This window comes from Larimichthys crocea, chromosome XXII (assembly GCF_000972845.2).
Source record: "Larimichthys crocea isolate SSNF chromosome XXII, L_crocea_2.0, whole genome shotgun sequence".
NCBI classification, from domain to species: Eukaryota; Metazoa; Chordata; class Actinopteri; family Sciaenidae; genus Larimichthys; species Larimichthys crocea.
In genome coordinates this window covers 9,793,805-9,819,487 of record NC_040032.1, presented here as the reverse complement: position 1 = coordinate 9,819,487, position 25,683 = coordinate 9,793,805, and the positions used below count along the sequence as shown (strand labels likewise).

Below are 25,683 nucleotides of genomic sequence, written 5' to 3'. Positions count from 1 at the left end.
TCCAGCTCAATAGTCAAATAAGGTTAACTGTCTGAAGACTCCCGTGAATAGGAAGGCCTCAGTTCAACAGTGAGGCTTTTATTAAACCGCCAATTCATTCTACCATGAAATTCGGGTGTCTCACACAAACACACACTTTGCATCTTTCGACTGCTGCATCCAAAATAAGGGGAAGTGGCAGCACGACAAAGACTCTTCTTATTGCTGGCGGAGAGACTTTGCCAAGCAGGATGTAGCTTTATATCAAGGTCTTTCTGTGTGTGTGTGTGTGATGCACATGGATGAGCTGCTGCACCTGTGGGTTCAGCAGCAGAAGCCTCCATAATGATCGCTGGCACCCCCAAGAGCCAAAGACTTTCCACAAATTCAGCTCCAGCGTTTCCTGAAACTCCACAATTTTTTATTACCGACAACCAAGTTTCCAAAAAGTTGTCCTTCTGTGTAAAATGTGAAAAGAAACAAAAAGTGATGATGATGATGATGTGCAAAACACTCACTGTGGACAGGCTGGTAAAGATAATTTAGACTGACGGTGTCTCTCTACGTAAAATCTTGTTCGTCTACAGTTCATGAAATCATTCAGAGATTCAGAGAATCAGAAGAAATCTCTGTACGCAAGGGACAAGACTGAAAATCAGTCGTATCTGTCGGTGATCTTCAGTCGGTTCATCGTCTGTGAACACACTTCATCTCTGCATCCACAAATGACAGCTCAAACTTCACCGTGCAAAGAGGACACCGGATAGAACCCAGATCTGGAAACGTCACCGCCGCCTTCTGTGGGCCTGAGCTTATTTAAGATGGACTGAGGCGAAGAGGAAGACTGTCCTGTGGTCCGATCATGGACGCAATGTCTCGTACGGTATGGAGGTGCATTAGTGGACATGGCATGATGGGTAACCTGCACGTTTGTGAAGACACCATTGATACTAAACGATGCATTAAAGGTTTTTAACGTTTGCTGCCAAATAGTGGACGTCTTTTTCAGGGACGGCCTTAGTCGATTCATCAAGACAATATCAAACCACATTTTGGATGTAGAGTCAGGGTCCGGGTGCTAAACCGGCCAACCAGCAGTCCAGGCTTGACCTCTAGTTTGATGCATGGAGACCTTAAATTGTTGGGCATCAAGCAACAGCGGGAAAACATTCCACTTTCAAGTTCTGAGCTGAACTGATGAACAGAGTGCGAAACACAACCCTGTCCAGCTTTTTTGGGGGGGGTTGTATTAGTTTAGTGGCTCTTTATTTAATCTATTAGACATGAAAACAGTGATATCTTCTTCAGTGGCTCTGAAGGAGTTTTGTTATCTCAGCTTGGACTGAAAGCCCAGTGTCAACAGGGGTGTGACATCTCTTGGTTGAATTATGGGAAATGTAGGATTCAGGGTTTCTGCAGCTCGTGACAAAAAGTCAGGACATATCACAATTCTTTTTATAAACTCTGTCTCTCCCAAATTCATGACCGTGTAATACAACACTATCCCTTTAAGAGACAGCTTGTAAAGGTCACATTATTTCACAGAGACGTGTGTATAATTACATAATGTCAAGAAAATCAAACCCTGAAGTCTCTGAACACGAGAATATACGACACGTCTTATCATAGCTCAGACTGCATTTATTTTTGGTCTGAGCCAACCATGACCTCGCCTCCAGGGAGACTCAAAGGAGTTCCCATCAACCACCCGCCAGCTCTACTTAACCACCGTGAGACCCCTCGTGAATTCACGGGCCTGCACTTCATACCAATGTGAACTTTGAGGAATAAACACAGAGCCAAAGTGTGGAAGCTTGCACTTTATTGGAAAAAATCAAACAAACAAAAATATAATCTGCAGGGACAATGCAGAAAATATGCTCAGTTAATGAATCAAGGGCCGCTTTTATGTTCAGACCATCTTTTCATACCTGCACCCAGCCTTTCCTGTGATTGGCAGGATTAAGTTTTATATACACAAAGCACCGATCAACAGTGCTCTATTCTCCTGCGCACCCACCCGATCCCTCGACACCCACCCCTGACCAGAATCACATGAACCCACGCACCAGTGCTCGCCTGTGGAAACATGATCTGAGCATGAAAGCGACCCCGCACATTCAAGTTGGAAGAAAAAACAAAAGAAAACGGGCAGCCAGCAGCTTTGTTAAATGTAAGAATAAATGGCATGCCAAAAGCGTCATAAGCATAAATGCAGATTTTCCTTTCCAATGCAATGTTGCCTCGATCACAAAATGTAGTGCTTTTATTTTTATTTTTTTTTGTTGATGTGAAAAATGTTCCCGCGCCAAATTCATAGAAATCGAGCCCACCGAATCTGACGGCGTTGATGAATTATCACGTTCATACGCAGGACGCGAGCCACGGCGAACTGCGCGAGGCGTCGTCCGAGTACAGAGAATATTTTAGTGCCCACCTCCCCCCAACAGCAAAACATGTCATCTCTTTAAACTTTATATTAACTTCTTCTTTTAAAAAAAAAAAAAAATCATCTCAATCACTCAAAATCCAATTCTACAATCAATCATACCTATGTATATAAACCTGAAGACCATCCACGAGGAGGGAGGTCGGTGACTAGTTACATTTACATTTTTTTTTTTATGCCATCCTCTCTGCAAGTAATCATAAATAAATACAAACAATACACAAGGAATGTCTACTGCAAACAATACATAAAAAAAAAAGAGAAAGAAAACAAAAAGGTGTGGTGTCGCAATTCTTTTTTTTCTAATCTGGGGATTTTCTTTAAGAAGCTAAATCATGATTGATAAATCAAAAAGAAGTGACTCTCTCAGCCTCACCTGGAGAAAGAGGAACAAAAAAAGGCCAAACAGTGTGACAACAACCCGACCCCCCTCCCCATGAGTACAGACGGTGTCCGGACGCTCTCTTCCCTCTGGGTGTTGTGTTTCTCTTAGTCCAGGATGCAGTGTAGGGCTGATCCCCGTCCCACGTGGGTTTTGAATGGCAGCACGCACTCTTCATCTCCTTCTTATGACTTAGACATGACTAGACGGGCACAGTGTCCACTGCTGATGCCTCTCTGAGGTGGCCAGAGCGGCTCCAAGGTCACCAGTGATTTTTATTCAACAAGTCTTATTTGGGCCTTTCGTTCTCGGACAGAGAGAGAGAGAGAGAGAGCGAGGTGAGTTCATTGGAAGCAAACTGCATCGTTTGCCGCTTGGATAGTTTGACTTTGTCGTGAATCATCTTCAAAACGGGAAAGACTCCCAACCCGTCCTCGGGTTACATAAACTGCATCTGCCAAGACACAAAGAAGAAAAAACAACAACGTCAACTCTTTTTTTTTTTGGAACAGAAAATAGTTCTGGAGGCAGAAATGAAACCAGCATCCAGAAATCTGATGTGGAAAGACGTCAGGATTAAAGCTGCATCTCTTCTAATCTTTACATCCGTCTGATGACTCACATCATCTTATTTCAGACGATGAATCAGACGCCGGCGAGAAACTACCGAGTGTAACTTCCCACATCCGACCCTGATCCGACAGGAGACGAGAGTGTGTGTGCAGAGCGGGGACGCCCAGATCCATCGTGCCGCGATCGATGATGCACGTTGGATTTGTTTAGTAGATCTCGACCTCTTTAACGCGGAGACAGAACCGAGCAGACTAACCAAGCTCACGCAGAAGATGAGCTGGGCTGGTGAGGAAGGTTACGGCCTCTTCGTCGCTTCACACTCTGAGTGATGAATCCAGATTTTAAATACTAAATATCAAAAAATGTTCGATGTCATCTGGGCAGAAGTAAACAAGTGTCTCCGTCACACTTCATCGCATTTAGTTTGCGTCCGTACGTCAACGTTTCGTTGACGTACGGACGCAAACTAAAGGCGATGGAGTGTGTTTCTAGTCTTAGACATTAGTGTGGATCGGGTAAACTATGAAGCTGATGTGATCAAAGTCAAGCTCTGTGTAATCTCATAAAACATCTCGGCACGCCTTTTAACGACGGTTTGATTTTTATTTAATCTCGTAAATAAATTATCTGACTCCCTCTGAAGACGATCTCGTGTTAATGAACACAAACGTGTCGAGGTTCGGAGGTTGGGGTGTCGACATCTTTTACCTGTGCACCTGGATTGGCGCCAAACGGGTTGGCGGGCCTCATCACGGGCTGGGTGTACATCATGGTTGGCTGCGTCATCATCACGGAGCCCATGTGAGGAGGCTGAAGAAGAAGAAGAAGAAGAAACAGCACGGATGAAGTCTGTCACCTCAACAAACAAGTAGTACACTAGAGTGTGTGTGAGTGTGTGTGACGGGAAGTGAACTCTTGCTGAACACACACTCCCAGCTGACTTACCATTGCATATGCCATCATGCCCGTCGGTGTGGTTGCAGGGAAAGCCATGACAGATGGTGCCTGAGGCGACAAAAAAAAAAACAGGATGACGGCGTGTACGGAATCAGGACAGCGCTCACATTTAACGGTTTGTTCTCAGAGCACACGAGGCTTCATAGTTCTGTTCACGATGAAGACATGGAGTCTGTGATGATGACTATGAATGCAGCTTGAATGGAAGGAAGATGTTTTTTGGGTTGCAGATGACCAAAGGCCAATGTTTCAGGGCTGTCCTAAATGGATAACATGTACACGAGTTCCTCTGCTAACCGATGATATCTCTACGAACAGATACAACTCAAAGAAGCGAAGACACAGCTAAACCCTTTTCACATGTTTCTTTTCAGCCGCTTAATGTCTCGGGATCAAGTGTCAAATGTTCTAAAGGCCGCGTTAAAGAGCGTGTCAAGTTGGTCGGGGCAGGTGCAGAAGCTCCTCGTGGAAAGAGATTAGAGAGAAGAAAGTACAGACTCTTTCTCTGAGCGCTCCTTGCTTCTCCAACAGCCCCTGCAGTGACAACAAACCCAGATTTGTCTAACACCCAGCCCTCTCGGGAAGGATACGTTTCATTAACTATTCAGGCGTTGGCGAGGGAGCCGCAAGTGAGTCAGACGTGACGCCGGTGCCAAAATCGGTGCTTTCATCGCAGACTGTGCTTGTTTCATTGCAGAGACTTCTCCTCCAGAGTCGCTCCTCGCTGACAGAGTCCGGTTTGTTTCGAGGACGTCTCGCTTGGTCGATGAGACTTGATTTGTGTTGCATCATGTGAGGGATTATCCTTTAATGACTGACGGATGCTGTGTGTAGCAGCATTCTTCAGGTGGCCAGCTCTTTCTTTGGATCCGTCATCTGACGCTTCGCCACATCATCAACCAGTCTGACTAATCCAAACCTGGAGTTCCCACACTTTTTAAACATCAAATTCAAGGTCTTTTCAAGGACCTGCCAGGCCCCAAGGACCAAACATAATCGGAGACACAGATTCAAAACCTGTTTTAAATTGTTTTTTGGGGTATTCATGTCTTTATCTCTACAGGAGCTCAGTCTATGACTCATGATCAACAGGCTAAACTTTCCCGTTTCCTCGTTGCGTTCGGCATCCACACGTTGCTTTGATGCTTTATTCCCCGTGCAACATAGAATAATATTTGTGAAGTGTCTTCATCAAACCAAACACTCAGCCTTTTCAACACCTGACATCCCTAACCCTCTTCCAGGTGAGCTAACATTTATGTCGAGATTTTTCTCCCTTGAAGCCACAAACTTTGAAGACTGACTCATTTGAATAACTGGTATTTCATACTCTAACCAGAACCTTTATGTATCTGTATGAAAGAGGTTAAAAGGTCTTGAGGTTAAATCAGGAGGATTTGTTCCCGACTGTAAAATCAAATTCTGGTTTTGTTGCTCTGACTGGCATCTTCTCCAATAATTTAATAATTCCAAATATTGACTTTGAATAAGAACTAAGACCCTGGGGGGAAAACATTTCAGTGCAATAAAATCATGCAGTGGGTAATAAATCTTCAGTCATGTGAAACAATAAAGAGAAGCAGGAAATGAGCCACTGGAGCTGTCATTTAATTGGCTGGCAGACACGAGCGGCTGTGGCCATTATGACGCCAGTTAAAGAGAGTAAAGGACGCCAGGGAGCCGAGACAGGCACAATAAATTTACAATTCAGGAAAGACTCAAGGACCAACGAGGAAAGCTGCAGCTCCACAATCACTCAACACCAAACCCTGGGTCAGAAAGCTTCACCGGGAAAACCCGACGAGCTGCTTTGTCCAGGACAAGGCCGTCCACAAGACTCCTGCACCAGAGAGTGATTCATTCAGCTCGACGTACAACAGGTGGAGCACTCGACTGACAAACAGCACATTTATCTACAAAGCCAAAATAGTTACAGGCCATTGAGTTCCTGCACGAAAGCCTGAGAGGAGAGACAAGGCTATGACATGTGTCTAAAATAATCCAGTGGAATTTCCCCGGTGTGGCATCAATAAAGTTTAATCTTATCTTTACTGGTTGGGGAATAAAACGGCGACGGGTGCAGACGGGCGACAGTCTCACCATGGTCGCAGGGTTCCAGGTGGTGGACGGCGCCGTCTTGGGTTGCCAGTTGGTCCCACCTGTCAGCTTCTTCTCACCGGGCTGACTCCAGTGGAGATCGCTGCAGAGATCGAGCACAAACGTCCAGTTTAGTATGTTCAATGTGTTTCTGATGCAGCGTCAGGGACAGGAAGTTAAACATTATTTGAGGGCGCTTACTTCTTTGGTGCTCCGTTGCCAATTCCCAGATCTAAAGAGGAAGAAGACGAGTCATGAACGGACATGAAACAACACTTCGTTAGTTCTGTTCGGGGTCGCGGTCACAACTTACTTCCAACAAGATTGGCCAGTGACGAGTCGAGGTCGTTGGACACCAGTTTGTGGAGCTGCTGGCCATTCGGGGTCATGACCTGATTGGGTGAGGATGCCACTGTAGGTTTGAGGATGCCACCTAAAACATCTTAATCAAAAGGGGGCAGGACAGAGGGAAGAGGGAGAGGAGAGGAGAGGAGGGAGGGCCCGGAACAAATGAAGACACGATACAACGGACAGTAACACGGCAACAACACACAAAGACAAACACACAAACAGAGAGAGAGAGGATGTGGATGAGGCAGGAAGCAGAGCTCACACAGGAAAAATAAAAAACTCATCAAGCCAAGACAGTGTGAGAGGAGTGTGTGTTCAATCAACTCACCCAGTCATGCATATGCCATGCAAAAAGCCAAGGCGCCCCGCGGAGTGTGTGTCACCCCGGGACAACGGACACAAGAGGAAACAAAAAAAAAAAAAATGTGGTGAGATCGTGAGCAGCAGAGAACCCGGCGAGGGCGTGACACACTCCACGTGCTACATGTGGCAGATTAATGAGGACACATCGGGATAATTAACACACACTAACGAGGCAGAGGGCCAAACAGTTGTTTCAGTGACATTCATGAGTCATTACACCTTTAAAGATTTTAAATCTTACAAACAGGGAGACAATGATTAAGACTTATCAAAGATTTGGGGACTTTGTGAGGTAGTAGTCAACAGGTGCGAACACATCAGTGGAGGACATCGTCTATCTGTGACGGTTTTGTCAGACGCCCACTGCTGTCACCGCCTCATGATGACGATGTACAGAGCAGAGTGTAAAATCAGTTTCAAGTCTTTATTGAAGCATCGCTGTGAGTTCAAACTGTTACTGATGCCAACAGTGAGATTCCACTTTAATTTTTCTGCTTTTATCCACATGAAAATACTTGAACAAAGGTTGTTATGATACCCACAGAGTATTTCATTTGCTGCCTGGTGTTCATGAAGGCGGTGCGGCTGTCCACCTCCATGCTTGATCTGGTGTTACTTACTTACTTAATAAACCTTCCACATTTGTTTTTATGAGCTGCAAACAGACGCCGCGTTAAACTGAAGGATGTAACGAGTACAGATACTCAGCCCTGAATTAGCATGGGATGGTCACTGCACATCATGAGGATATAATCAACAATTAAAAGAAAAATACATAAAAACACCAACACACAGACATTCTCAGGATTCCTGACATCACGAGAGGACGGTTAAAGATTAAAAGTAGAAGCACAGATCCGTTTCTTCGTCTGACTTCCTTGAAAACCTTCGGTCACATTTAGAAAAGACACTTTTCTCAGTCCGATGATGACGATTGATGAATGATTACAAACATCTCACAGCGACAAACAAATCAAAGTCCAGAAACACGACATGAACCAACACACGCGTGCAATCTGTCCCCCAAACCTTCAGGTGGCGGCAGAGTACACGACATCTGCCGGCTCCTGAAGGCCAATGGGAAGAGAAAATGGCTGTGTGTGTGTGTGTGTGTGTGTGTGTGTGTGTGTGTGTGTGTGTGTGTGTGTGTGTGTGTTTAGGAGTTCAACACTTACCTGTAGGATCCAGGTTGTTGCCGTTGGTGTTGTTGCCAAAAACTGACTCAAAGTCGACGTTAAGGCCTCGAGAGTTCTGTGGCTGCTGGGCTGTCGGGGAGGCCGTGAACCCTGAAGAGGCAAAAAGAAATTTCAGACGACGACACCTCGACAGATCGGCTCCTCCACACACACACCGCTTTATCACATCTGCTCCTCAGATGATCGTGGAGAACTCTTGGGAACATTTTGTTCTGAAGATTTCTGCTTTACTTTTTTTACGTGACAGTAAACTGAAGCTGCAGCTATGAAAGCTGTGAAAAGCTCAACGTCCCTCCACCTCAGTGTACCTACCTCTGAATAGACCAGCTATGGCAGGGGGCTCAGATTGGAAGAGAGGAGTGGTGTTGTAAGGGCTTGGCCCACAGAAGGAGTCTGACACACAGGGACGACAGCAGACGGGCAAAGAACGAGATGGAGAGAGAGAAAAGAGGGAGAAAATTATGAAAGACACGAGGCCGGAAAAAAAAAAGAACAGAGCGGTGAAAGAGCAGCGAGGAAGCCGAGCAACTGTGGGAAGGGCTTTTTAAAAAACAGAGGAAGAACAAAGATCAGGGTTTGCAGGACAAAAGCAGAGGAAGCCAGCACTCATCACACCGCTAAAAAATTCAGGGAAGTCACGACCAGTGGCTGAACACAAAACAATGCAGGCTCACGCTGGTTTGTAGAAAGCAGGGAAGGCGGCATGTTCAGCTGGGAACGCTCTGTGTAAGAATAATCTGAGACGCAGCTCACAGCAGCTCTACATCTAGCAGCCACACACTTTGGTACCTGTGATAAACGTCTCTAACTGTGCGGCAGAGTCAAGATCAGACGCCAGGGAAGAGCTCGAGTCAAAAAATGGATTGTAATGATCTGGAGACAAAGAAGAATGCTGCTGATGAAGATGGACACTCCTTTGAAAATAACCAACAAAGACTAAAAGCAAATAAACGATTAAACCGAAGAATGTTAAGAGCTGAGGAAACAAACATTAGGAACTTGGCCTGATTGTGGAAGGAGACAAATATTTGGAGCAGGGCAGCGAGCCAGAACTTTGATGGATGTGAGAAAAGTGTCGAGACTCGGCATTCAGAGCGGCGACCCGAGACCACTTCAGGCATTTCCTCCATTTCTTTCCCTGCTGCTCTGAAATATTTGAGTATGTACTCACTCAGTACTCTGTTTAACTGCAGTAACTGTAACTGAAGCCATCAAACATTACGGTAACACTGTGACAGTCTAGGCTGTGAAAGAGAAGATACAGCAAAAACAATCCCACCGAACAGTTCATGGCTCGGTGTCCTAGAGGACAGGCTGCCAGCGTCCGAAGACGCTGTGGACGGGAGGACAGCATCGACAACGGGTAGTGTGAGGAAAGGGTTTGAGTTTGGAATGGATTCTTCTACGGCTTCTGCAGCGGAGGTGAAAGGATCTGAGGTGGGCAGAGGAGGAGGAGGAGGAGGGGAGAAACAGGAGTACAAGGACAAAAAAAGGAAGGAGTAGAGAGATTACGGTGGAGAGAGGAGGTGGAGGAGAGTTAAAAAGAGAAGTTTAATAAGTGCATGCAAGATGACAGGCAGGGAGAAAACGTTAGTGATGATACAGCTGTTATCGGGACACGCTGCTCTTATTGGCCCGACGCTTTAAAGCCCAGATGTTTATGACGTTTGTGTTGATCTGCTATCACGTGCACATACTGTAATTATATATCATATAACGAGCTTCTAAACTTTATCTATTTATGTTTGTCACAAAGACAACAAATGTTAGTTCAAGTTCTTCAAACTGTACTTTCAGTCTGCTCGCTGATATCTTCGCTTACATGCAAACACTGCGGTTATCGTTATTGACACACACCAGTTGATATGAAACTCAAGTGAAAAGCACACAACATTATCAGGAGATAAGGAGGCGCTACGAAAGTCTGGGATCGACTCGTGCTCGTGTTGTTTTGTTTTAATGAGGGAAAGTCTGCGTTCGCAAATCGTGCAGCAGGAACGAGCTCCATCATGAACGGTGATGTTTAAATAAAGAGCTGACGTGCAAACTGTTATTTAAATTTATTTAACTAATCCAAACACACACACACACACACACACACACACACACACACACACGCTAAGAATAGAAATCCAGTTCACGACGATACACCTGCTGTAATTTGCACGAGTGAGTGGACATTGTTCGGCCAGCAGAGTTGATGATTAACAGAAAATATAAAAACACAGACGACAGGTCGAAATAGAACAACTCAGTGTGTGTGTGTGTGTGTGTGTGTGTGTGTGTGCGTGTGTGTGTGGACTGAAGAGTTTCCAGGAATAGCGGCGCTCTCACCTCCCCATGTGTTGGAGGTGGAGATGGGCAGTGGCTGCTGGAAAGCCGGCTGCAGGTCCAGCAGGTCGCTGGCTGCCTTGGAGTTGCTGCAGGGTAAAAAAACAAACAAAAGCGACACGGTGGATACGGAGGATGAATCAGTCACACACTGACAACACATCAGCTTCTGTCGTGAGCGACCATTACTGCAGCAGAAGTGTTTACAAATGCGAGCGCGGGGTTGTGTAACTGTATCTGAATGTGTAGACGTCACATACAGATAAATACAGATTTGTCTCTTTGCGTCAGTTCTTGAATTTCTGTTGTGTTTTCTTGCACTGCTTCTAATGTTATCAGCGCTGCTGCAGTGTCCCAGTTTCTGCACAGGTATCAAAGTTCCATCTAATCTTAGAGAACCAAGAACCCGTGAAACCATTTTGAAACATGCAGTTCAGCAATCCAGCCGGCTCCACTGACCCAACTACCGAGACTTCAGGTGTGGAAGCTGAAGATGGCACGAAATAAAAGTCTGAACAGCCTTCAGCCTGTTTTTAAGTCGGTTTCGATGAGTCTGTGTTGATCTGCGCGGACGAGCAGCAGGTGGAGCATTGACCGGTCGCTTTAAGATGAATAATAAGTCCCGTGGCTCACCTGTTGGTGGAGCTGGGGGTGGAGAAGAGGTCGATAGCAGGGGCTGAGTTGATGGTCCCGCCGATTGTGGAGACAGGGGAGGAGTCCGTGGTCACCGCATTGGGATTCTTCTGGAGCTCTTTCAGACGCTGCTCCTTCGACAATGAAAACGAAGATCAGCAAAACATTTTGTTTCAATTTGGGAGTTCAGAGAGACGAGAAATATGTGGAGAGAGAGCGAAGGTGGAGACCTAAAGCCAAAACCGAAGCAGGGATGTTGGGATTACATCGTATACATGTCAGACCACTGAACCACAGGAATGCACAACAACTCCGAATCTGTAACCGTTGTTTTGTCTGTGCGTTTGATTTAATCATGAGATACAGGAAATACTGGCCTAACGACATGACGTCATTAAACTTTAAGGAAAACGTACTTTTAATGCTTTTAGGCGAGCCTGCTCCTCTTCCAGGGCCGCCTGTTTTTCCCTCTCGTCCACTCTGGTGAAAGATATGCCGGTGTTGGCGAGGGAGGAGACGGCGTTGGAGAGGGTGCTCGCCCTGAACCGAGGCACAGACACGGAAAAACAGTGACTAACCAAGAACAACTTCACATTTAACCACCGGATTTTCAAACTGTGACACAAAGAAATAGTTAAACTTTCAAAATAATGTTCCACTTTGAAAAAAAGAGAAAGAAATCAGTCCAACACTATCAAGTTACTGAAGCAAACATGAGCCTCTGCTCCGAGTCGGGATCAAGTGAACAGACGAAGCAGACTTACCTGCTGGCTGCTGTCGAGTCTTTGACTTTCTTTCCCTCTAAAGAGGCCAAGTGCTGCTCCAGGGCGTCCAGCAGGCTGCTGGGGGCCTAGCATGACACACATTAAGTTTTAGAGACCGAGGAAAGCCGAACGCGAGACAAAAACGAGACACTGAAGCATGCCAAGTTATTGCCAAGAGTTCACAGACAGAGCTACTCACAAATACAGAGACACAGAGAGAGAAAAGGTTCAGATACTTACACAAACTGTAAACTGAAAACGGAGAGACAGAAGGAAGGGAAGATACAGAAAATAAAGGTGGTAACAGTCAAGAAGACGTCTGAGAGAAAGCTGCCTAATCCTGGTTCACAAAGTTCGACTACGTAACGAACAACAACACCTCTGGATCGATGTGTTTTTTGTGTTTTGCGGCTCTGTAGGAGGTGGACCAACAGTAGAACCCTTCGTCTACACCTTTATTTGCTGTATGACGTGCAAGGTCAGCGGTGAGTGTGAGCTGGAAGGTGTTTAGAAGTGGGCACATGCATGCATCGCCTGCCTAGCACAGCGCTCAGGTGTTAAAACGTGTTCGGCCTGAAGCTGCAGGAGGTGAGCAGCCTGTAGAAAAGGCAATGACAGCCAGAATTTGGGAGTTCATGTGATGGAGGTCATGAAATCTACAGCAATGTGAATGGACTGCTGCATGACTGCAGAGCTCTCTCTCTGTAAAGTTCCTGTGCTATTAGATCAACTTAAAGTATATCATTAGATTCACAATCACTGCAGTTAACCGCTTACAGTAATTATTAACTCTGAAGTGATTTATAAATGTGAGTACCAGGCGGAGCAGTCATTGAGTCATCAGTACTGAGTGACTGAAACTTTATAAAGAAATGGATTTGTGTTTGAATCCCTCGTACGTTTTAAGATCGATAGATTCTTGAGGTTGTGAGACGTTAAGATCTACGTCTATTCTTCAGATAAAATTCAGTTAAAAAGAAGAACATCACATCCGTACAGCTGTACATTTATTATTCTGTGATCTACCACCTAAAAACAACATCTGTGTGTCGTCTCATGACAAACGGCTGCATGTTGCGATCACATTGTATAAATAATATTAGATTTTGTATCAATTCACCCAAATTTGGCCATTCTCCTTTTTTTTTAGTCAAGCAAAGCCAGCAAAGAGATGAGTGGTAACGAAACTGCAGAGATGCCAAAGACGTGCTTACCTGAGACAGATCTGGGATGTCCCCTCGATCGATTCCAACTTGCTGCAGGAAGGAAACAAAGATAATATGTGAGAAGGAATACTGCCAACCCATCAACACGACCTCGGGTCTTTTCTAACTATTAACTGGCTGATCTCAGGTTCAGACTCACCTCTGCAACTTTGAGGAACTCGGAGATTCTCGTCATTCGTGTAAGGAACTTCTTGTAGATGTCGAGTCCTTCTTTGCACTGGACTTTCTTCATGTCAAAGTATTTCTCTGTGAACACAACGAGACAACAACAACTCATTTCTGTTTTGTCGTTGGTAAGATTCAAGGCCTGAAGCCTCCCTTGAAATCCTGACAAAGTGTTTTCAGATTTGTATGGTTAAAAAGTCCAATCATATGAGCGTTGTACAACATGATCGGCCTCATCTCAGCAGTCTTTAAAGCTACACAAAGAAAACCTATTGTTTGTCTACAAGAAGGTGACACACCAAGGTGGGCAGCCTGGCAGAAGCTGAAACATTCATTTAAAGACTTCACACGGTCTGCAGGGAAACAGTTTGCGACAGCGCTGAATAAACTTTCTTTGAAATAATTCCATCAGGTTTCCAGTTTTTCAGAGAAATGCTAACAAGCACCCCAAATCTCTAAAGTATTAAATAAGTCTGCAGTCTTTCAGCCCATGACCCGTCCTTTATTATCTGACCCTTTAATCATAATGCACACGAGTAGTAGGCTGTGTCAACACAAGCGCTTGTTGCTACCCAGCAGGTTGATTATTCCCTCGTTGTACGCTGCAAACAGTCGGATCGCATCTTTGAACAGAAGCATGAAGGCTGCATTGATCACACCGTTTGTCAGTTCGTTGGCGTTGACCTGGAAGAGAGGTGGAGATGTAGAGAACAATCGTTTTTTTTTTAAAGTAAGTCACAGACAAACATCCTGAAAAGCCGCCGAGCGGCGTGGCACTCACATTGAAATCCAGCAACACGTCCATCTGATTCTGGATGATGGGGATGGTTTTGAGGAGCTTCTCCGTGTTCACGGTTCTCATCACTCCGTCAGACCTGCAGCAAGGAAAGAAAAGAGACTTGTTTATTCATCTTTTATCTTCATTATTCGAGGAGGTCACTGGATCAACATAAAAACACATTCATAGGTAAATAAATCTCTTTTTGCAGTGGGGAAAAATACAAACTAAATCTTCTATTTGGGATTTTTTTATGCAGCCGCCTAAACTGCAACTTTTACCAAAGCTGTCACGACATATTTTGCAAGAAATAAAAATGTTATTTTGCAGCCTCGTCTGTCACGGAGCTAAAGGACACGCTTCTCTGGCTTGTTCTCGAGTTTCTGGAACAACAACTTCAAGCTTTGTGCCTCGGGTGCAAGTCAAACACAAACATCCCCGTCGGTTACAGCGGCGGCTCCTCACCCTCTTTTCACTTTAGTGAAGTCGAAGGCGACTTGTCTGTAGGACACGGCCTTCTCATTCAGGTAGCGGCTATACCTCCGTATGAACGTTGACATGTCGTAGCCTGTGTCACAAACAAAAGAAGTAAAGGGGGTCATGACACGGGTGGATATCAGAGTATTCAGAGTGTGTGGTGTTGGTGACGCACCTTGTAGGCCACTTTTGTCCAAAAAATTGCTGAGGTTGAATAGTGTGTTCCTTGAAGCCAGATATTGTATAAATCTCTGCAGGGAAGAAAACATATGAGGAAGTCAGATTGCACAACAGGCACAAGTAACCGAGCAGTGAACTAACTCGCTGTTGTGCAACGGGCGGCTTCAGTTAACAAGCAATCTCACAGCACACGTCAACTTCATCAAGAAGTCCTGACCTCGTTCCCGTAGACCATGAGATGGTGCGTGGCGGTGAGCGACTTGAAGACGACCACCCAGCTGGTGTTGGTGGTCCTCTCGAACAGCGTGTCAGCCAGCTGAGGGATGTTCACGTTCATCTCGTTCGTGCACTGAATCAAGTCTGAGGAGGAGAAAAGGAAGGAGACGAAGAGATGGATGAGATGTTCAATAAAACACTGCGGGCCAATGAAATGCTGCTGAGGCAGAGTTCAGGACAAACAAACTAAAGGTCCAGGAGTATCTGACAGACTCATGATCAGGCGCTCAACACTTGTTATCCGTGGACTGACGGGGCATGCACCCTTAACACGGCACGACCATCTGGCCTGAAGTGAAGGCGAACGCCGCCTGGTTCCTCTTTTCCATGAAGGAACACACACAACTGCAGATCTCATAACCTGAACTTCACGGTGCCGCAATTTTGGATCTCAGTTTGAGAGCTTTGGTGGAATTTATTGGAAGAATAAAATAGAAATGTTGTGTTTTTGTTACTTTCTATCTACAGAGGGAGCAGGTCCTCTTCCACAGAGTCCTCCATGTTTCTACAGGAGCACAAACTAAACACTAGAACACTCCAGACTGGGCCTTTTGCAGTTTTTATGGGTTTTTGCGGGCGCTGTAGAACGAAGCAGGACGAGGAGCTCAGCTGACGGGACGGTGAACTCTGACAGTCATCAAACAATGTCAGCCGAGTCGCGGGACGTGATGTAAACAGATATTATCACATTTTTTGATGAGACACCTAAGGATTGTCTTTATTTTGTCCTGTTCCAGAAAATCATGTGACGGACTGTTGGAGAACGATGCCAGTTATCCAATATTCATACCGACCGGACGCCAGAAGAGGCCTGGCACACAATGTAAATAAATATTTAAGTGAATTTTATATCTGAGGGGACATGAGCGATCACACTCGTTCCTCAAGATGTAAAATTAAGAGTGCGTGCTCCATTTTTATATCCTCGTTGTGTTTTATTGGCTGTGGTTTCACTACAGATGAAGCCTTTTAAGTGACACGCTGTACATCATAACTCACTGTACAGAACCACATCAACCGACCTGTTGAAGCATTTTGTTAAATAATAGTTACTGTTGTGCTGCCCCATGCGGGGCCTTGTTTACATGGGTGGTCTATGAATCCTCCTCAGTGTTTGTCGAGAGCCACACAAAAGGCTTTTTGCCTTTTACATACACAATGGGGCCACCCATGTGACAACAAAAGCCTTTTCAGACGCCGCTGAAACGCCCGTGCGGAGTACAAACTCGCCACCGATGTTCTCCGCTGCCGTTCCTGCAAGTTTGTTTTGATGATCAGTCGTTACACTCGGCACCGGACTCATCACATCACGCACAGATAATCTGAACCCCGTGTACAGACAGACAAGGTCAATATGGAATCTATCTGAAATTAAACTCCTCTCGTGACCTTCTGTTGGAAGTGTTTTGTCTCACACACACACACTCTGCGTATATCAGAGCCTGTATAGCATGTCAGCGTTCTAATGTTAGCCTTCGACTGAAAGCATAGCTGAGGCCGACAAATTACAGCTTACGCTGATCAATCCTTTCCTCTGGTGCTGCTCGCTCTCCCACGGGACGAGCGTTACAGTATCTGTGGCGACGACCTAAGAATAGCAAACGTGCCTGGTGTCTAACGTATGTATGGTAGGTCAGCGTTCAACAGGAGTCGTCTCCAGCCCGGGTCGAGCTACCTTGTGGTATTCAGAGAATCCGTTTGCTCCTCCCTTGTTTGTGAAATGTTCAAATATATTCGAAACCCACCGACTTCCCTAACATCCATTGTTTTAAGGAAACAGAACTAAAATTGTTGAGCAGGGTTTCCTCAGTTTACACAGCTCTTGGCTAATACGACATTTAAAATCCTCTGTCAGCAGAAATTCTTGAGTCGGCTGGATGAGACAAACGGGACATTATTTCCCGACGTCTCTTTATATGTTGGCTCGGCCGCTATAATCGCACATTAAAATGTCACTAAGTGCAGCTGTAACAAGAAGCTTATAGAGCCCACACACAGACCGTAGGCCGCGGCGGCCTGCATACATTTCATCTGGCCGGCTTTAAAGTCCTCGCCACGACAGATCTGCAGAACAAATCAAGGAGCTGCAGGCCACAACTGTAGATTACACCGAGTCAACCTTTTTCTTGTGACCCAGATTCAAGCTGCAGGTCGTGCTCTCCCCCTCTCTCTCTCTCACACACACAGACTTCTTTATTTTACTGTCACTATAAGGTAAAATGTTGGGTCTTTAAACTAGAAAGACAAGGTTGCACCTTTAACGCTGCATCTCGGATCGTTCAGAGCTCTGCAAACATCTCAGAAGGTCGAGACAACAGGAAGACAACAGGAAGCCAGAGAGAAACAAGGTGGTTAAAAGAACTCAGACGAGAGATGAGCTGGAAGGGACGCAGAGGTGGGCGACATGTCAGGGTGGAGGCGATGATGGCTGCATTATTAGAGTATACTCGGTACATGCCAGAGGAAGTGATGAGCACACAACTTTCACAAAAATGGATGTGGGTGAGCTGGACCGGCTGTAATCACAGGAGCTGTAAAAAACAGCAGCTTCTTTTAAGTTTAATATGTCGTGTCTCACAAAGTTTAATTAAAACACGTCAACAAACATCAAATGAAGTCGGTTTCGCAAAGATCGCTCGATCACACTCCACCGCTGGCTTTTAATTAGCGATCTGTGGCACAAACTTCTGCTTTACGACACAGCGGTCGGAGCTTTGAGCTTCTACTTTAGCAGCTTTTGCTTTCCCGATGACGCCCAAGCTCCATTCTCAGTTAGACACGGTGGAATTTTAAGATAACGTGATCACAGACGTGTCTGGGGTGTCGTTGGCGGCTCCGATCTGGTCTCTGGAATCTCGGATGCTTGTAATCAGCAGCGCAGGAAACGCATCGAAAGTCTCGCAGCCAATCTCACATCTGATCGGCTCAGCTTCCCGGTGCTTTGGGAAGCGGCCGGGTTATGTAATGACTTCCTGTTGGCTGTTTACCCTTGGCAGATGAAAAAAGGCTTCAGGAACTAGAAGGACACTTCCTGCTTCAGGAAATGTCTGATGTGGGGTGAAGCGCATACGAAGCCCCTGAAACCACGGTGTGATGTTTCACTGACAGGAGCAGAGTGCGTGCCGCTCATATTTCTGTGTCTGCACAAAACAGCGAAAAGAAAGTTTGACACAAATTGCCAAGAAACAGTCGACAGGCGCCTGTCACCGCTTTAAGACTCCTCCGGTACATTGCTGTGGTCTCTGGTGGGCTCGCGTCACTGCAGCCAGTTTGAGTCGTGCTATTGAATCTCACGGGCCTTTCACAGTTACAGTGGACTCCATTCAGCTCAGCTGGTGGACAGGGTGTCAGCACTTTTTTTTTTTAAGGGCCGTCACTTGATGCCACTGCAGTCACATGCTCCTTGTGCAGCGCTGCATTCAGCGTGGGGCCGAGCCTCCGGTACACCCACATGTATACGAGTGTTTCAGATGAAGCATGTACTGACACAGAATCAACACGTTCACCTGGAGAAACATTTAATAATATCATACAGTAAGTCACCAGCAGGTACAAATAAAACTTTAATAAACCTGATGTCCTCTTGAATTATATCTCACCACGAAACTAAAATCTGGTCACGACATTTCCAATTCTCCGCTCTAAACATTTCACCGTTTCATTAACAGTTCATTCTCAGCCTCGGAAACCTCGTGTACGTCCACAACTTCCCACGTTAAGTTGTTTCACAGACGGACGTGTGAACATCACATCGACTGTGGACCAGAGTAACTCGGAACAGGTGAGACAAGAATGAGATGCCACACTTTCATACCATACAGACACTGTCAGTGCAACATAACGGCCTCGTTTGATCAGCAACAGTGAAGAAACGGGTCGACCAAAGGTGGAAGAGGGGAAGACACAGCCTGTCTGCACAGACGCATGACTCAGGCTGCAAACTTTGCCCCTCTGTGTCACTGATAACACACCGTAACACAAACATGTGCATAAAACAGTAACACAACAACAGAAGAAGCGTCTGCGACAGATAAATACGTATTAGCTCTGCTCGCCTTTGCACTGAGTAACAGGAAGTGGTGCAATTGTCTCGTGCGAGGTGTCACAGAGCTCGTCTGACTGACATCCAGGAATAAAAAGCTGAGTTACTGTAAAGCTGCTTCAAGTCGTCGCGTCATCAGAACGAGCAGGATGACTAGAATACGCAAAGGGAAGTGGCGTCACTTCAGAAATTCCCCACCGGCGTGTGCACGAGTGTCACAGCAGCGGCACTGAACATGACTTTAACATGACTTTAATATGAATAAATACGGGACCAGAGGACATCTCAGGGCTCGTTTATGTGACCGTACTGAGTCATGATGTTTGTGCGGGGACCAAAGGTCGACAGCCGCCGCTGATTTCATGGATTCATCATCTCATGAGAGACCTTTGAGCACTTTAAGAGCAGCGTGTGATGTAATGGCAATTACCCTGTCTGGAGATTGCTGCCATGCGTTCAGGCTGCAGAGGAAATACCATTCATTACAGAACTGTGAAGACAACGTGTCCAGAAGAGAGTCTGCAGTTTCATACGCTCCAGCGCACGATGTACTTTAACCCACTTAGGTGCAAATTTTCCCTCGCAGTCATTTCACACTCACTTTAAACAAACACACGAGTAAATAAGCTGGAGCTCGCAGCGGAGGTTGATAATTGCAGAGTCGCTTTAAAGTTACGTGATGGAGTTTATCTAGCGAGGCGGTGTTAAAGAATGCGAGTGCAGAGGCCACATCTCACCTGCGATCCAGACACGGGGAGACGCATCGCAAGCGCAGCTATATCTGGAAACACCGAACACAAGTGTGCACCCTTCAGCAGCCCTCTTTAAATACCTCGACCCCGAGTGAGAGTCCTGCTCGGCTCCAGCGGCTCTCGAGATTACCTAGAGTACACCTGGTCGTCTGGAAAACAGGAAGGTCACTGGGACACGGCCTCGTTACCGCCGATCAGCTGTGGTTACGTGACGTGTGTGACCACCACACTATTTAAACTTTATCCCACGCACCGACTGACGGCTGCTGTTCAAATTAAACAGACGGTGCAAAAACATGCAAATTCAATGCGGATGCATTGAATTTGCATGTTTTTTTACCGTCTGTTTACCGTCTGCGTCCTGATGAAGTCACGATTCGGTTTGGCGGAAGCAGGTAAACTAAAAAATAAGATGACAGCTAACCGACTTCAGCGTCCGGCTGCTGCTGATTTCTGTTCAATTTTCAAAACAAATATTAATTTTAAAAGGAAGCAGCAGAAACAGAACTCGTTATGAACTTCTGTTGTTCGTCTGTGCATCTTTTCTATTCACACGAAAACAGCTCAGCGTCCTTCCCTCAACATATCCATCCCAAAGCCCAAACGGAGTCGCGTGGAGCTTTTACCGAAGTAAAAACACGGAACCGTCGACTGATTACGGACGAATTCTCTTGATGTTACGGCTCGACTTTTCTTATTTTGATTCTCCAACAAGCCAGACAAAAAAAAAAGAGACAGAACAGAGAAACAGCAGACGTCGAATATCAGGAGATATTCTGTCGTGTCCCCATGTCACACACAGCTGATCATCATCGTGCTGATTCTGTGTAACACTTCAGCACGTCGCCGCTGTTCGTGTGACTCTTGCTCCACATACGGTTCCTCAAACCGACACAGTTCCACCTGTAGAGGCGAAACAGAGGAACCGACTCCGTGTGATCGAACCTCTTCTGAAAACAGACTCACTGCTGCACGGACGCTGATATTAATACAGGGTTCCCACACCTTTTCCATGAACAAATTCAAGCACTTTTCAAGCACCTTCAAGCACCAGTTTTTCCATTTTTCCAGCACCTTTAAATAGGTAGCCTACTAGTTGTGTTTGCCATGATGGGAAGTGCAGCGGTGCCACTGTATGGCTTAATAATATGGGTCTAATTAGCATTGTTTCATATGGTGGTAGATTGACTGTTTGGCTTGTATTTGTCAGCTTGTGAGCGGCAGAACACCAAGCGAGTATGATAACTGAGTTCTGCATGTAAAGGCATCGGATCAAGCGCGTAGCCGCTTAGGAAACATTTTTGTTTTCTCTTGGTTTATTGAGATAGACTTCACAACAAATTCAAGCATTTTCAAGCACGTCACAAAAAATTCAAGCATTTTCACAACCTTGAAAACACTGAATTGAAATTCAAGCATTTTCAAGGAATTCAAGCACCCGTGGGAACCCTGTTAATAACAGCTCCACGCTAAAATAACGACAGTGGATGTGGTTCTGACCCGTCCACATCCTCACAGCCACTTCCTGAAAAAATAAGAGCATAGAAAGTGCTGGCACACAGAGAACACACAGCACCGAGCTGATGTCATGCGATTATTGGATTACTCAGATTTTTTACACGTTTATTATTGACTAATTTCAAAATAAAAGCTCAGTCCATAGGGGACTTGACTTGGGAACCTGGAGGGTGTCCGGTTCAAGTCCAGCACGGACCAAAAATATGTTGGCTGGAGGTCCAAAGTCCCAGACCGACCCGCACCACCAGTGATCTCCACTGTCACTCTGTCTGCTGCTTCTTATGTGTTTGTGGAAGGTTTTTAACACGACAGCACTTTTTAATTTAACTGTATTTTAATTAAATTGTATTTATTCATCTGTGTAGCTGTTATGTTTTGTTCTTACGGCTTTGTTGTGAAGCACTTTGGGTACCGACTGGCTGCTGTAAAGGGCGATATGAATAAACCGGTGCCGGGTCAGCTCCTGGGCACCGAACCCATCACTCCACCATCTCTCTACACATTTGCATGTCTATGAGTCTTGCATACTGCATGTGTGTGTGTGTGTTCTGGGTTACAAATAAAGTTCTTACACATGATAACTTCACAGTTTCACTGTGTTCTGGTGTCAGGAGCTCAGACTCGGGTCAGACTGTCTGAAGTTCGGGTCTGTCTGCAGGGTTAATCATTTCACGTCCCAGCCTTTGTGCTGCAGCTCGGTGAGCACAAAGGGAGGTCAGTGCATGAGACATAACGCGTTATAAAGTCAGTCTATGAGCAGATATGTCACATGCAGGCCTCACAGCCTCGGAACCGGCTGGACCCAAACACAGACAAACAGCAGAATCAGCAGAACCACACTCACAGTCCAGATGTTTCTTCTTGGGCCCCATGATCTCGTGCGTGGTCGCCTTGCACACGGTCTTGGAGATCGCCGAGCCGGTGACCGAGTGCTGAGCGGCGGTGATCCGGTCCGTAATGCTCTGCCCGGACATCCTGGAGCGGGTCGACGGTTCCACGGTACACCGGAGACAAGTGTGTGTGTGTGTGTGTGTGTGTGTGTGTGTGTGTGGACGGTCTTCACCTGACAATACTGGAGACAAGAGACAGAGAGTGAGACAGACAGAGAGTGAGACAGACAGAGAGTGAGAGAGTGAGACAGACAGAGAGTGAGAGAGTGAGACAGACGACGGTCGGCAGCCGTTACATTTCGCTCCTATGCTAGCTGGCTAGCTCCGCTAACAAACGGGCCCGGTACCGGAGCCGTTACTTTAAAAAAAAAAGCAGCTTCGGTAAGAAGAAGAAGAAGAAGAAGAAGAAGAGTCCAACGGTCCGTGACGGTTTAATACGAACCCCCGGTGTCTTTCCGTTTGTTTTTTAATCGGTCCCTCACGGATACGGTGTCTCCTCTTCCCGTCCGAGTCTCCCGGAGCCGCTCACACACACACACGGTGAGAACACACGGTACTTCCGGAGAGGGGGTTTCAAAATAAAAGACACATTGCGGTAACAGACAGAAATGTAAAATAAAATAAAAACTGAAGAATGAGAGTTTAATGTCACAGAGGGAGCAATGATAATAAAATGATAATCATTAAATAATACTAACATAATAAATAAATAAGTTTATGGTAAATACTAAGAGTAAAAAAATAAAATCGATAAAATAATAATAAATTGATAATATTAAAAAAAATAGTATGTTAAATACTAAGAGTAAAAAAAATAAAATCGATAAAATAATATAAATTGATAATAATAAAAAATAACGTATGAGTTAAATCCTAAGAGTAAAAAAATTAAATCGATAAAATAATAATAAATTGATAATAATTAAAAAAAATAAAAAAAGTATGAGTTAAATACTAAGAGTAAAGAAATTAAATCGATAAAATAATAATAAATTAATAATAATACTAAAATAAAAAAAGGGAAATAAAAAGAATGCATAAAAATAAAATAAAAAGTCCAACAAATAGATTCAATAAATAAATAAATAAGCAATCATGAAGCTAAATAAATAAATAAAATAATATCTACAGAGGGAGCGGGTCCTCTTTTATGGAGTCTGCCATGTTTGTTTCTACAGCAGCCCAGAAGGGACAAATATACTACATATGTTTTATAAGTTTTACAAAAAATGATAAAATATGATAATAATTAAAATAAATTAATTAATTCTGAGTTAAATACTAAGAGTAAAAAAATAAAATCGATAAAATAATAATAAATATAGAATAATAAAATAAAAAAGATAAATAAAAACAATACATAAAAATAAAAAGTCCAAGAAATAGATCAAATAAATAAATAAATAAATAAATAAATAAATAAAATAATAAATAAAAAAGTAAAAAAAAATGTAGATAAATAAAGGAAATAAAATAATACAAATACTAATAATAACAATAATAATAATAACAGCAGCAACAGGCAGAGAAGACAAAATACAAGTACATCTTTGCACAAAAGTGATCTGCATTATAAGTCTAAGTCTTTACAACTACTAATATTAATTAAATATGATTTCTGCTTATAGGTGTATTTGTTCAGATGAAGCTCTGTATTAAATGTCCAAACTTTAATTAGTGATTAAAAATCATAAATAGACTAATCTGGCTTCCCACCAACTGTGGGATCATTGAGTTTGAGATTTTATTTTGGAGTCCACACATGTAACTTCCAGTATCACCTCCTTTAGAGAGTCCAGCTTGACGCTGGTTCTCGCTGTTCTCTGGTTCCCACGCTGAACTCCGTCCAGCTCCTCGCACAGCGCCTCCCCCTGCTGCCTTTAAATCATCGTTTAAATGGACTGAGGGGGGCTGAAGGAAAATGGCGGGTCTATTTCCTGACCTTTCATTACCTCTGTACACAATGCACCATCAGTGATAACCTGAGAGCTTTATGTGGTCTCTGTTGGCTCCAATGACAGAAATGACTGGTGACTGTAAATCAAAGAGCTGAAAGTTAAACATTAATTCTGACAAACCCTCCTGCTGCTTTATCATCCATGGAATATTTCAGTATTCAAAGTGCTGACAGTACAATGCATAAAAACCTGAAGAAAACTTGCAACTTTGGTCCAATGTGCCCAAACCGGATCCATACTGAGCAAAAACTAAAACTAAAATGAACCAAACGCTGACAGGCCGAGTTCAAAGTCAGGCCGAAAGTTAGAAAACTAGCATTAAGCAGGAAACATTTTCTTATTCCAGCAGAAATATTTGTTTCCTCATAACTCCAGTTACTCATTCATTTCAACACAGACACATTTCTCTCATCGTATTCATCCGAAAATGGAAAAACTGTTTTTACGGTCAAAAACTGTACCGTGATAAATACGGTATAACCTTTTCTTTTTTTTATGATTCAAATTTTTTAGCGAGTTTTACATTTTACAAAATTAACTAAGAGAACAGTGGAAAAATAAAATAAATAAATAAATAAAAATAAGGCCAAGTCAAGATAAAAGATGCACAATCTTATTTTGACAATAAAACATAAAAATAACAAATAGAAAATGAAATTAAATAAATACAAGTCCCAGACAGATACATCAGTCCATGCTCAATATGTTAAGCAGTCCATTTACCAGAAAACAACCACTATACTGTCCCATGTGAAATTCACTGACCACAAGTAGACTTCCGGAAAACAGATCCCTGCATAACATCCAGTCCACTTCCGGTATAACCTTTTCTGATATTACGGTAAAAGGATATTGATCATGTGGATTTCATGTTCACGATTGATGTTTTATTCCATATTTTAAAATGTCTCTGGATTTTTACGGTGAAAAACTGTCAAACCATGACAGCAAGATCAGACTGTACGATATGCCATTAAATATTACGGTGTTTTACCGTACAGTTAACGTCTTTAATATTAAAATGCTTCATAGTATATTTACGGTCTTTTACTGTCATCATGGGCATCATGGTTTGGCAGATATGACGGCTCCACTGACGCGTGACTGTTGATTATTTTGATGATTTAATAAGAAATAAAGATTTCTGACAGATCCTCCATCTGTTTTGTTGATCTTATTGTGTTTTAGTGATCAATACATGAGCATGAATGTTTGTTTAATTATCATTAAGGCGCTAAAGGACCCAGAGATCATTGACCTATACTGATCATACTTGGTATCTGGTACAAGCTCAATTCCCAGTCAGGAGCGGAAGCTTTTCTTTCTGCTGGGCGAAACAATATGTA

The 25,683-nt window shown here is 44.3% G+C and overlaps 1 protein-coding gene and 1 long non-coding RNA gene across 16 annotated transcripts; one reads left to right on the top strand and one right to left on the bottom strand.

The window, feature by feature from the left end:
* Positions 1-1,784: 1,784 nt before the first annotated feature.
* Positions 1,785-22,960, bottom strand: picalma (phosphatidylinositol binding clathrin assembly protein a). 15 transcript variants are annotated; one of them, XM_019279467.2, is made up of 24 exons: positions 22,822-22,960; positions 22,334-22,561; positions 15,119-15,261; positions 14,897-14,972; positions 14,710-14,812; positions 14,248-14,341; positions 14,039-14,150; positions 13,441-13,547; positions 13,290-13,331; positions 12,316-12,327; positions 12,076-12,161; positions 11,728-11,851; positions 11,312-11,445; positions 10,682-10,767; positions 9,627-9,779; positions 9,137-9,220; positions 8,660-8,740; positions 8,327-8,437; positions 6,751-6,879; positions 6,639-6,669; positions 6,441-6,540; positions 4,329-4,388; positions 4,092-4,193; positions 1,785-3,264 (listed from the first exon to the last, which is right to left on the bottom strand). In XM_019279467.2, the coding sequence occupies exons 2-24, from the start codon at positions 22,461-22,463 to the stop codon at positions 3,250-3,252; spliced, it is 2,115 nt and encodes a 704-aa protein (XP_019135012.2). In that variant the 5' UTR covers positions 22,464-22,561; positions 22,822-22,960; the 3' UTR covers positions 1,785-3,249. The 15 variants fall into 15 exon arrangements, with proteins under 15 accessions (XP_019135012.2, XP_019135015.2, XP_019135017.2 ...); XM_019279470.2 differs by having other exon boundaries at positions 6,751-6,870; XM_019279472.2 differs by having other exon boundaries at positions 6,751-6,849.
* Positions 7,120-7,919, top strand: LOC113744331 (uncharacterized). The gene is made up of 2 exons (XR_003461449.1): positions 7,120-7,502; positions 7,553-7,919. It is a non-coding gene; the product is annotated as an uncharacterized LOC113744331 (long non-coding RNA).
* Positions 22,961-25,683: the final 2,723 nt, after the last annotated feature.